At 39.5% G+C, this 13,014-nt stretch overlaps 1 protein-coding gene across 6 annotated transcripts in view; it reads right to left on the bottom strand.

Moving 5' to 3' along the window:
• Window positions 1-13,014, bottom strand: part of polybromo (protein) — a 471,093-nt gene that overhangs the window by 385,907 nt on the left and 72,172 nt on the right. For all 6 annotated transcript variants that reach the window (XM_071691025.1, XM_071691026.1, XM_071691024.1 and 3 more), the window contains exon 7: window positions 1,648-1,901. In XM_071691025.1, the coding sequence (XP_071547126.1) occupies window positions 1,648-1,901 (254 nt within the window). The remainder of the gene's footprint in view (window positions 1-1,647; window positions 1,902-13,014) is intronic.

Below are 13,014 nucleotides of genomic sequence, written 5' to 3'. Positions count from 1 at the left end.
CTGAACTGCTATACCATCCAATCCTGCCACCTTCCTGAATTTCATATTCCGTAAGACTTTTACCACCTCTTCTCCTTTCACAAAACCACTCTCCCAGACTCTCTCACTTCACACACCACCCCAACCAAAACACCCTACATCTGCCACTCTATCATCAAGCACATTCAACAATCCTTGAAAATACCTGTTCCATCTCCTCCTCACTCCATCACTACCTGTCATCACTTCCCCATCTCCCCTCTTCACCAATGAAACTGCCCTTGATTAAAGCTTCAGCTGCCCATGGAATCTCATCTAATATAAAATATAATGAAGCTATGCATTAGGGAGCAAGGAAATACAGAAAAGCCAAAGGAAGGGAGTTTAGAAATTAAAACCTTTGGCAACACCTTGTCAAATGCTTTAAAGATGTTGAGGGCCACATCAAAAGATTCACAAAAATCCCTAAGGTGAGATAAGTCACAGAAAAGACACCAACAATTGACCTTGAAATATGAAAGCCTTATAGGCAATCAGAAAGAAGGAAATGGAATTCTAAGTGTCTGAGAGAGTGAGAGTGATGGAGAGTTTCAAATAAAAAGAGAAGTGAGAGCAATGGGGTGATAGATGGAAAGAGTTAGAATGGTCTCCTTTCTTAAGGATGGGTGGCAACTTGGCAAGTTTCTGTTTTTCATTCTGGGATGGTTAAATATGCTTCAGTGGAATGCAAGAGCAGGTGTTTTGGATGATATTAGGTGTCATCAGAATTCCAGGGTTTACACTAATAGTATATTCTACGGGTAGTTAAAAGAAACAAATGGAACAGTCAACTGACATCTTCAAAAGAGAAGTTAGTATATTTCCTAAGGAATGTACACAGAATGTGGAGGATGCCCAATCTTATGGATGAGACTACAAACTGCTCAAACTGTAGTACTCGAGAGTAGTTTAATCCCAAAATCAGCTTTGGGGGATTGGATGAACGACTGAGAGATAAACAAATGGTAATCTGAGGTAACAAGCAAATCACGAAAAAACACTTGAAATTATACAAGTATTTCAGGCTTCATTCATCTCATTCCAACAAATACATTAGATTACCATATTTTCTATTTTACCTGAATGATTGAAAGTAAAGAAAAGACACAAGCTTCAACAGATACAAACACTCCAAATATTTAAGATTAACAATCTTGTACAGCAGATTTTCTGAGAATGGCATGAAAAGCTCAGTGCTTGGATAGAGTGATGAATGAGGGTATCAAGAGACAGTTTTATAAAGTGGCTGATAACAAAATCATCCGATGACTGGGATAATGTTGGATTTTGAAGAGAATAAATCAAAGTATGTCTAAGGGAAGCAATGAAACCTTAAATACAGAGGCAAGCCAAAAGGACACAGCATGACAGAATGTATATGCAAAAGGAGGTCAAAAAGAGGAAAATCAGCTCTAGTCTTCCGAAGTTACAGTGTAAGGAGGTTTCGCAGAAGCTGCACTGCTAAACTATAAAAAATGGAGGAGGGATTTCACAGATACCATTGTCAATAATTATTTAAAATATCACAGAGATCTATACAACAATTACTCAACACGATTTCATATAATACAAGCATTTTACATATAATTAATTACAGACAAATACTGTGCTTCTACTTTCAAAAAATACCTGAGACGAACACTCTTCTTAGCATTGAGAATCTGTAGCAGATCACCTTTACGCAAGTGTGCCAGTTTCTTCAGAGTTCGGGCATCCTTAAATATCCGAGAACCTGGCTCATTGAAGGCACATGCATTGTTGAACAGAAGAACAAGATCATCCTCAAGATCATCAACAGTTTTGTACTGTTTTGCTACAATACGTTGTGCTATCATCTTCAAGTCAAGCGGGTGGTCAATCAGCTGGTAATAATCAGGGTATTTCTGAAATAAATTTTCTTTATCATTTCAAGATAATTTTGAGTTATACTGGGAAATTTAGATGAATGATACCTGACAGCATAAATATATTAGACTAATTAGAAAATTTCAGTCATTAGTACTTTCTAAAGCTATATCTTTTATTTTCCTGGGCCCTACATTAGATGTGCTATGTGACACACCATGAAACTAAACCCAGCATGCATATTTAAAAATGTTAAAAACTCAAGTTTACTAAATTCATCTTTCCACTACATGAATTCATTTTCAGGTAATTTAGCATAATGCATTCCTGTTCCTCATGTTCTTCATATGGGATCTTTGGATACAGGATATCAATTTTGCTAAAAAACATTTATATGACGAAAGCCAATACAGCAGTATTTTACTCACAGATCATTAAAGTTTTAAAGAAAGGTAATAAGTACTTATGAAAAGCCGGAAAACAAGTAATACAAATAAAGATAAAGAAACTGTGAGAGTGCTGATTTCAATGCAAGAAATCTTCTTTTATCTGTAATTCAAAATATTTTTTTTAAATTCCAGTTGGTAACCTTTGATTAACAAGTAAATATCAAAAAATTTTAAAAAGATAAAATAAAAATGTTTTAAATTGTTTCTGCACTGCACTGCAGTTATTAGTGTAATCATCCCCTGGTGTTTTGAGGCACTAGATTTTGTTCACTATCTCCAATGTGCCTTCTGACAAGGTGTAGGGTCTTGGTCTTGCAATTCTGCATTTTGTGCATCCTGGACTTAGTGAATAGTGTGGAAAATTAATTACCCTTTTCAAGAGCTATCAGCACCTGCATGACAGCCCCTTGAAGCTATGTCTCGCATGAAGTGCAAAGGGAACATATTAAGCCTCAACAAGAGGATAGGGTTGTGCAATAGGCTGGATATGGGCAACACCAAGGCAGCACTTATGGAGGCTTCAACTTCATTTGTGTAATTTGCTTACATATGCTAATATTTCTTCCATGTAAAATATTTGAAAATATTACAATTAATGAATTATCTGACATAACAAAAAACTTCTCAGTGAATGTAGGTTTGCGGCAGGGGTGTGTGATGTCTCCATGGTTGTTTAATTTGTTTATGGATGGGGTTGTAAGGGAGGTAAATGCAAGAGTCCTGGAAAGAGGGGCAAGTATGAAGTCTGTTGGGGATGAGAGAGCTTGGGAAGTGAGTCAGTTGTTGTTCGCTGATGATACAGCGCTGGTGGCTGATTCATGTGAGAAACTGCAGAAGCTGGTGACTGAGTTTGGTAAAGTGTGTGGAAGAAGAAAGTTGAGAGTAAATGTGAATAAGAGCAAGGTTATTAGGTACAGTAGGGGTGAGGGTCAAGTCAATTGGGAGGTGAGTTTGAATGGAGAAAAACTGGAGGAAGTGAAGTGTTTTAGATATCTGGGAGTGGATCTGTCAGCGGATGGAACCATGGAAGCGGAAGTGGATCATAGGGTGGGGGAGGGGGCGAAAATTTTGGGAGCCTTGAAAAATGTGTGGAAGTCGAGAACACTATCTCGGAAAGCAAAAATGGGTATGTTTGAGGGAATAGTGGTTCCAACAATGTTGTATGGTTGCGAGGCGTGGGCTATGGATAGAGATGTGCGCAGGAGGATGGATGTGCTGGAAATGAGATGTTTGAGGACAATGTGTGGTGTGAGGTGGTTTGATCGAGTAAGTAACGTAAGGGTAAGAGAGATGTGTGGAAATAAAAAGAGCGTGGTTGAGAGAGCAGAAGAGGGTGTTTTGAAATGGTTTGGGCACATGGAGAGAATGAGTGAGGAGAGATTGACCAAGAGGATATATGTGTCGGAGGTGGAGGGAACGAGGAGAAGAGGGAGACCAAATTGGAGGTGGAAAGATGGAGTGAAAAAGATTTTGTGTGATCGGGGCCTGAACATGCAGGAGGGTGAAAGGAGGGCAAGAAATAGAGTGAATTGGAGTCATGTGGTATACAGGGGTTGACGTGCTGTCAGTGGATTGAAGCAAGGCATGTGAAGCGTCTGAAGTAAACCATGGAAAGCTGTGTAGGTATGTATATTTGCGTGTGTGGACGTGTGTATGTACATGTGTATGGGGGGGGGGGGCATTTCTTTCGTCTGTTTCCTTGCGCTACCTCGCAAACGCGGGAGACAGCGACAAAGTATAAAAAAAAAAAAAAAAAAAAAAAAAAAAAAAAACTTGAATAACCTGGAATTTTGCTATCTGAAACTGCTTATTCCTCCCACATTCAGATAACAAGGGTGTTATTGTACCTTTGCCACCCAGACAAAATGAAGACAAAACTTGTAAGTACTCAACAACTAATAAACTCAGGAAAGTTACACAAGCTAACTTGGACAGCATAACAACTAGGATTACTGTGAGTACAGATGAGAACTGTCTGATGAGAACATAGGTTATGGTAAAATCTCAAGGGACCTCAAAGAAAATTGTTGCAACTTCACATCACACAAGCAAACACAGCAAAATACTATGAGGTGGGCAGCCAGGTATGAGGCTCTCCAGAACTTAAAGGGTCCACCAAAACACACTTTTAAAAGTAGGATGACACATATAATTATATAAGTAAGTAAAACTATTATCCCTGGTGATAGGGGAGAAAGAATACTCCTCCCCTCCTGTTTCTAATTTTCCAAAAGAAGGAACAGAGAAGGGGGCCAAGTAAGGATACTCCCTAAAAGGCTCTATCCTCTGTTCTTAATGCTACCTCACTAACGCAGGAAATGGCGAATAGTATGAAAAAAAAGGAAAACTATCTGGGGTGTAAATAAGGCAATCACTTATATTGACAGCAGGGCATGCATACCCCAAGAGCATTGAAAAATAAAGGCAAATTATGAGAAATTAATTAAGAAGATTGAAGACTACCTTGCTAACAAATATAATTACAATAACAAGTAATACAGCATTGACCACAACCCAACACTCACAATTAGATGCAAAAATATGGTGCTGAGATAAATGACTGTCTAAGCTTTGATGAGCAGACAAAATCAGTGCTAGTTTAACCCTGAGAGATTTGCAAAATGATCATCGTCAAGTGTTTATTTGTAAACTGGGTCTTGTTTGGACCACCACCTGTAATACCTATAAACTTACCTGGATAATACATACAAGAACAGCATCATGCTGATAAAATCTACTTTTCTAATAACACAAGTAATGTTGCACTTGGTTGCTTTCATCCAAAGTCTGAGCTCAGGAAATTTCCAAGGAGGTGACCAAGCAAAACCTATCTGTAATTCAGTTTACATCCAAACCGCTCATTTATGGCATTTTTCATTCTTACAAAAGGTTAAGAAAATACTAGATGTTGATAAAATTCCTCTCAGCAGTGAAAATATATGTGAGATTAAATGGTGCACATTTGAGTCTGCAGAGATATTCTTAGCTAAGTTCTTCATGTATTGAATCAAAAGAAACCTCACCAGAATCTCCAAAAAGAATTCCAACTTTAGAAGTTCAGCATGCTTCTTTGTATTTTCTAATACCAAGATAATGGGCATAAACCATTTTCAGAATATCACTAGCTATCAACAAATATATTTGGCAACCACAGTCCATTTCAGTCTAAATAATGAATCATATACCCTCAGCATACTTTTCCTATCAGATCCCAACTCAGTTCCCAACATATAGTAACACTAAAATGTTCAGCAACTTTGTCACTTTACTTAAAAAGTTTTTGATGTGGGGAGGTTATATCAATCTTTGACTCAAATCATGTCTTAAAATTTTGCCTCCTCTTCATATGGCAGTAACACTGGCTTTCAATAATATTCTTAGAACAGCTATTACCTTAGTTGATCTTATAAAATGCATGACTATAGCTTTTTGTCAAGAGAAATTAAAACCAGAGTTATTTGCCCATATGGTAATCTTATGAACAGCAGCTTGCAACCTTCTTTCAGCAACATCTGGGTATAATGATGTACAATAAAAAACCAAATCATCAAATACTTCACATGCCCTGGTTCAGTCCACTAACAGCACATTGTCCCCTGTGTATTACATCATCCCAGTTTGCTCTATCCCACGCACAATTCACAATCTACTGCACGTTTAAGCCCCAAACCTTCAGAGCATCTTTGACTCCATCCATCCACCTACTCCATGGTTTCCCCCCCTTTTATTTTGCTCCCTTCACTTCTAACATGTATAAGCTTTTAGTCGTCCTCTTCATACATCCACTTCAGCACACCCTCTTATTATGACCCCTCTTTTACTATATCATCTTTTATTCACTCAAACCTCCCTACAACACATAATGTCCTCCAACATTTCATTTCCAGTACATCTCACCTTTTTACACTTTTGTCTAAGTAACTATGCCTCACATCCATAGAGCACTAATGGAACTACTTTTCCATCTAACATACTCATTTTTGCCCTTAAGGACTGTCAACTCTTCCACACATTTCTCAATCTACCTAGGACCTATGCCCCCTGACCCATCCTAGGACTCACTTTAGCTCCTATGGTTCCATTCACTACTATATCAACTCCCAGATATATAAAACTCCCAATTCTTTAAAGTTCTTTCAATGCAAACACACTTCAAATAACATGTCTCTGTTCACTGTTAAACCTAATAACCTTGCTTTTATTCATAATTACTCTCAATTTTTTCCTTTCATTCACTCTCCCAAACTCAGACACCTGCATCACAGCAAACTCTCTCTCTCTCTCTCTCTCTCTCTCTCTCTCTCTCTCTCTCTCTCTCTCTCTCTCTCTCTCTCTCTCTCTCCACCCTAAACAATCTGCATACCAGATAGTCTCCCAAAGACCTTTATATTCACCTCCCTCACCATCCCAGCTATTAATAAACAGCCATGGTGCTATCACTTTCCCCAACTGATGACCAGCCTTCACCTGAAATAACTCACCTTAGTCTCTTTCTATACACCCATGGCTTACTCTCAATTAAATATCTTCACTGCTTCTAGCAGCTTTCCTCTCACTTCATATATTCACAACACCTTCCACAGAGTATCTCTATCAACCCTATCATATGCTTTTCTCCAGATCCATAATAAACACCACATGCAAGTCCTGTTTCTCTAAGTGCTTATCACACACCTAAAGTACTGTTTGCATACATGTGATCCATGGTGTATATACATTTGCTTCTCCACTGATACGTTGATCGCACCATTGGTGCTGTGATAGATTAAATTTCATGTTACCCCATCAACATGAAGTTGTAGCACAGCATATAAAACTGGGGTAACTGGTGGCTAAGTTGGAACACAGAACATAAAACTGGGTAACTGGTGGCTGTGTTGGAACACAGCATATAAAACTGGGTAATGGTGGCTAAGTTGGAAAATAGCATATAAAACTGGGTAACTGGTGTCTGTGTCTTTTGACCTCCATGTGACTGAGGTAGCCAGATACCCCTCACAGGGAGGGTTCAATCCAACCTGTGGTGTATATACATTTGTCTTTCAATAGATAAATTTGTCATACTATTGGTACTGCAAAAGATTAAATTCATGTTACTGCCAAGTTAGGGCTGGGACACAGCACAAAACACTGGTGGCTGTGTCTCTACCTTCATGTGGCTGAGGCAGAAAGATGCCTTTCTCGGGTTTCAAATCCAGCCTGAAGTGTATATACATTTGTCTTTCTATAAATATTTTTGTCACACCCTAGGTGCCATGAAAGATTAATATCCACTGATATGAGGTTAAGACACAGCACAAAACATTGGTTAACAGGTGGCTGTCTTATAACTTCCATGCGACTAAAGTAGCGTGATGCCCCTACCAGGGTTCAAATCTGACCTGTAGTGTATATACATTTGTCTTTTCATACATACATTTGTTACACCACTGGTGCTCTAATAAAGTCTGTTACTCCCCAAGATGAGGCTGTAACACAGCACGAAACACAAGGTAACTGGTGGCTGCATATTCTAACTTCCATGTGGCCAAAGTGGCTACACATCTCCCCCACCAGGGTTTGAATCTGGCCCATTGTGTATACACATTTGCCTTTTTATAGATATTTGGTCACACCACTGATGTCACAATGTATCAAAGTCCATGTTATCTCCTCACCAAGATGAAGTTGGGACACAGACAACCTCTGTGTGACCAAAGTAGCTGAATGCCCCTCCCAAGGTTCAAATTAGATCTGCAGTGTATAAATTGTCTTTCTACAGATATATTTGTTACATCACTGGCACCGCAACAGACTGAAGGTTGCTATGTTACCCCCAATGTGTCTTTTAACCTTTATGTTTGCCAAGGTAACCAGGCACCACTGCCAGGGTTCAAATCCGACCCAATATGTTAATACATTTTTCTTCCTACGGGTATATTCGTAACACTAATGGCACGATGGTAGATTAAAGTCCATATTACCCTCACTGAGATAAGACAGGGACACAGCACAAAACACTGAGGAACTGGTGGCTGTGTCTTTTTACCTCCATGCAGCCAAGGCAGCCAGACACCCCTACAATGGTTTGAATCCAATCTGTAGTACACATAAATCTGTCCTTTAATCAAAAAAATATTTCACAGATTGAAGTCCAAGTTACTCCATTGAGATAAGGTATGGCCACAGCACAACACACTGGGTAACTGGTGCCTATGTAATTACCCACTTGTAATTAAATATTGCACTGTGCTGGGAGGGAGATGTACACTCATGGGGCCCAATCTTTCGTACATTTTCTACTATCATACAACCTCTTAAATTCATGTACACTGTCTGCATTAACTATGTCCTCAGTCAATCTGTTCCATTCACCCACTACTCTTATACTATGAAAGTATTTCTTTCATCCTTTTTCACAAGTCACTTGCTATATTTTTTGTTATGTCTTCTGATTCCATCTTTGTTACTCTCCTCAGGACTTTGTCTATCAGTAGTTTGTGCTTCTTTACATGTGGTGAACAAATCTGAAAAGCATATTCTCGTTTTGGTCTTAAGGATATGAATGAATTTTTAAACATTTCCTTACCCATATACTTGAAGGCTATTCTGATATCTGCCAGCAGGACTGTCTCCTTAACAATTCTCTTAATACGGAAATTTGATGGTGAGATGAAGTCAACTCCCAAGTACTTCTCACACACAAGATCCTGAAGCTTATTTACTGCCAGGCAATAATCATATAAAAGCCTTCTTTCACTTTGCCCCATCCTCATTACTTTACATTTACTTGGGTTGAATTTCATCAACCATGTTTCAGACTAACTTTGGAGTCTGTTTAGGTCCCCTTGTGAGCTGATGCAATCCTCCTTGCTTTTCACTTCCCTCATGAACTTTGCATCATCTGCAAACAAATTCGGGTATGATTACATACCTTCAGGCAAATCATTTACAAAGAACAACAAGAGTAGTGATACCAAGACAGAACCTTGTTGCACTCCAGTGGCCACTTCCACACATATTAAAAGGATCCTCTAACATGTGTCCCCTGTTTCCTCCAACTTATATAACCTTCCCTCCACTGAATGAGTTCCCCTTTATTCCTAACTGATGATCCAGCTTCTTAATTAGCCTCCCATGTGGCACTGTATCAAATGCTTTCTAGCAGTCCAGATACAAGATGTCCACCCAGCTTTCCCCTTTACCTTGGACTGAGCTCACTCCCTCATAGAAATCTAAGAGGTTTGATACATATGATCCCTTCTCTAGAACCTTGCTTTATCTCACTTAGGAAATTTCTCCTCTGTATGGGCTTCTATTTGCTTTCTAATTATCTTCCTCAGAATGTTACACACCATAATCATTAGTAAGAACACTGTTGTTCAGCAGTCTTCTTTCCTGTATAAAGGTAAGAAATCTGCCCTTTTCCATACCCTCGGCACTTGCCTCTCACCACTGACATCTTGAATGGCAATTCAAATGGTTCATTTAGCATAACTGCAAAACATGTTAAGCAAATAGGAGAAAGTTTCATGAGAAACATGAGCCCTATAAGGGTCAAGTCCTTTAAGTATTGTGTCAATATCTTTTCTTAACATCTTAATATCTGAACCTCCTCCCATCCCATCTAGCTAGTGTTGAGGCATTGCCTATGCACATTTTGAAGTTCCCTTGCTTTATGACATCTTTTCTAAACCATTTTTCCTCTTTCATACCATTCCCTCTATATTTGAGGCCTGAGGTACCCATGTCTCTACTCCACTGTAAATTTCATAGAACCTCTTGCTACAGAAGCCCTGATTCCTGGTTACTGAACTCCATTTTGAAATCCACACCACCATAGAAATTACTGACATTTGAAGAGTTTCCACAATTATATCTATGTCCAGTCTCACCTTTGCTCTTTTCACGTCATTGTTTACCAAGTAGTTAAATTTGATCACTACACAATTACTTTCTCCACCTACTGTACCATATAAAATACTCTCAATATCCATGCAATTATGTGTGAAGATAAGGTCTAGCAACGATGGTAGATCAGACCTCTCTCATCATAGTGTGCTCTCTGACATACTGATAAGGAAACTTTTCCTTATACACTAAAAACTTGTATTTCTATGATACCCTTTCACCATGAAAATACAAATTTCCACAGTCTTGCTCTTTATAACTGTAATCCCCCTGACCATCACTTTACCATCTCTAAGAAGTGAATGTTCCATTGCTTCATGTACTATTCTGATTGCTCTTTTATTGTTTTTCATCCTTAATTGCCATTTCCTGCATTACCAAGGTAACACCAGGAACAGACAAAGATAGGCTGTGTTCACACATTCCATTCTCTAGCTGTCATGTGCAATGCACTTTTACCGTGTCTTCTATTGTTATCAATACATTTATCTATCATACTTTGTCACTGTCTCCCGCATTAGCGAGGTAGCGCAAGGAAACACACGAAAGAATGGCCCAACCCACCCATTTACACATGTATATACATGCACGTCCACACATGCACATATACATACCTATACATCTCAATGTATACATATATATATATATATATATATATATATATATATATATATATATATATATATATATATATATATGTTTGGTAAAGTGTGTGAAAGAAGAAAGTTAAGAGTAAATGTGAATAAGAGCAAGGTTATTAGGTACAGTAGGGTTGAGGGTCAAGTCAATTAGGAGGTAAGTTTGAATGGAGAAAAACTGGAGGAAGTAAAGAGTTTTAGATATCTGGGAGTGGATTTGGCAGCGGATGGAACCATGGAAGCGGAAGTGGATCATAGGGTGGGGGAGGGGGCGAAAATCCTGGGAGCCTTGAAGAATGTGTGGAAGTCGAGAACATTATCTCGGAAAGCAAAAATGGGTGTGTTTGAAGGAATAGTGGTTCCAACAATGTTGTATGGTTGCAAGGCGTGGGCTATGGATAGAGTTGTGCACAGGAGGGTGGATGTGCTGGAAATGAGATGTTTGAGGACAATGTGTGGTGTGAGGTGGTTTGATCGAGTAAGTAACGTAAGGGTAAGAGAGATGTGTGGAAATAAAAAAAGCGTGGCTGAGAGAGCAGAAGAGGGTGTTTTGAAATGGTTTGGGCACATGGAGAGAATGAGTGAGGAAAGATTGACCAAGAGGATATATGTGTCGGAGGTGGAGGGAACGAGGAGAAGTGAGAGACCAAATTGGAAGTGGAAAGATGGAGTGAAAAAGATTTTGTGTGATCGGGGCCTGAACATGCAGGAGGGTGAAAGGAGGGCAAGGAATAGAGTGAATTGGATCGATGTGGTATACCGGGGTTGACGTGCTGTCAGTGGATTGAATCAGGGCATGTGAAGCGTCTGGGGTAAACCAATTCTCTTTTTTTTTTTTTTTTTTTTTTTTTTTTTTTTTTTTCCATAAGAAGGAACAGGGAAGTGAGTGCTCAAATTAAATTACAGAGGTATAAGTTTGTTGAGTATTATTATCATTATTTTTATTATACTTTGTCGCTGTCTCCCGCATTTGCGAGGTAGCGCAAGGAAACAGACGAAAGAAATGGCCCAACCCACCCCCATACACATGTATATACATACGTTCACACACGCAAATATACATACCTACACAGCTTTCCATGGTTTACCCCAGACGCTTCACATGCCTTGATTCAATCCACTGACAGTACGTCAACCCCGGTATACCACATCGCTCCAATTCACTCTATTCCTTGCCCTCCTTTCACCCTCCTGCATGTTCAGGCCCCGATCACGCAAAATCTTTTTCACTCCATCTTTCCACCTCCAATTTGGTCTCCCTCTTCTCCTCGTTCCCTCCACCTCCGACACATATATCCTCTTGGTCAATCTTTCCTCACTCATTCTCTCCATGTGCCCAAACCACTTCAAAACACCCTCTTCTGCTCTCTCAACCACGCTCTTTTTATTTCCACACATCTCTCTTACCCTTACGTTACTCACTCGATCAAACCACCTCACACCACACATTGTCCTCAAACATCTCATTTCCAGCACATCCATCCTCCTGCGCACAACTCTATCCATAGCCCACGCCTCGCAACCATACAACATTGTTGGAACCACTATTCCTTCAAACATACCCATTTTTGCTTTCCGAGATAATGTTCTCAACTTCCACACATTCTTCAAGGCCCCCAGAATTTTCGCCCCCTCCCCCACCCTATGATCCACTTCCGCTTCCATGGTTCCATCCGCTGCCAGATCCACTCCCAGATATCTAAAACACTTCACTTCCTCCAGTTTTTCTCCATTCAAACTCACCTCCCAATTGACTTGACCCTCAACCCTACTGTACCTAATAACCTTGCTCTTATTCACATTTACTCTTAACTTTCTTCTTCCACACACTTTACCAAACTCAGTCACCAGCTTCTGCAGTTTCTCACATGAATCAGCCACCAGCGCTGTATCATCAGCGAACAACAACTGACTCACTTCCCAAGCTCTCTCATCCCCAACAGACTTCATACTTGCCCCTCTTTCCATGACTCTTGCATTTACCTCCCTAACAACCCCATCCATAAACAAATCAAACAACCATGGAGACACCACACACCCCTGCCGCAAACCTACATTCACTGAGAACCAATCACTTTCCTCTCTTCCTACACGTACACATGCCTTACATCCTCGATAAAAACTTTTCACTGCTTCTAACAACTTTCCTCCCACACCATATATTCTTAATACCT

This window comes from Panulirus ornatus, chromosome 50 (assembly GCF_036320965.1).
Source record: "Panulirus ornatus isolate Po-2019 chromosome 50, ASM3632096v1, whole genome shotgun sequence".
NCBI lineage: Eukaryota > Metazoa > Arthropoda > Malacostraca > Decapoda > Palinuridae > Panulirus > Panulirus ornatus.
This window is presented reverse-complemented; position numbering and strand designations above follow the sequence as displayed.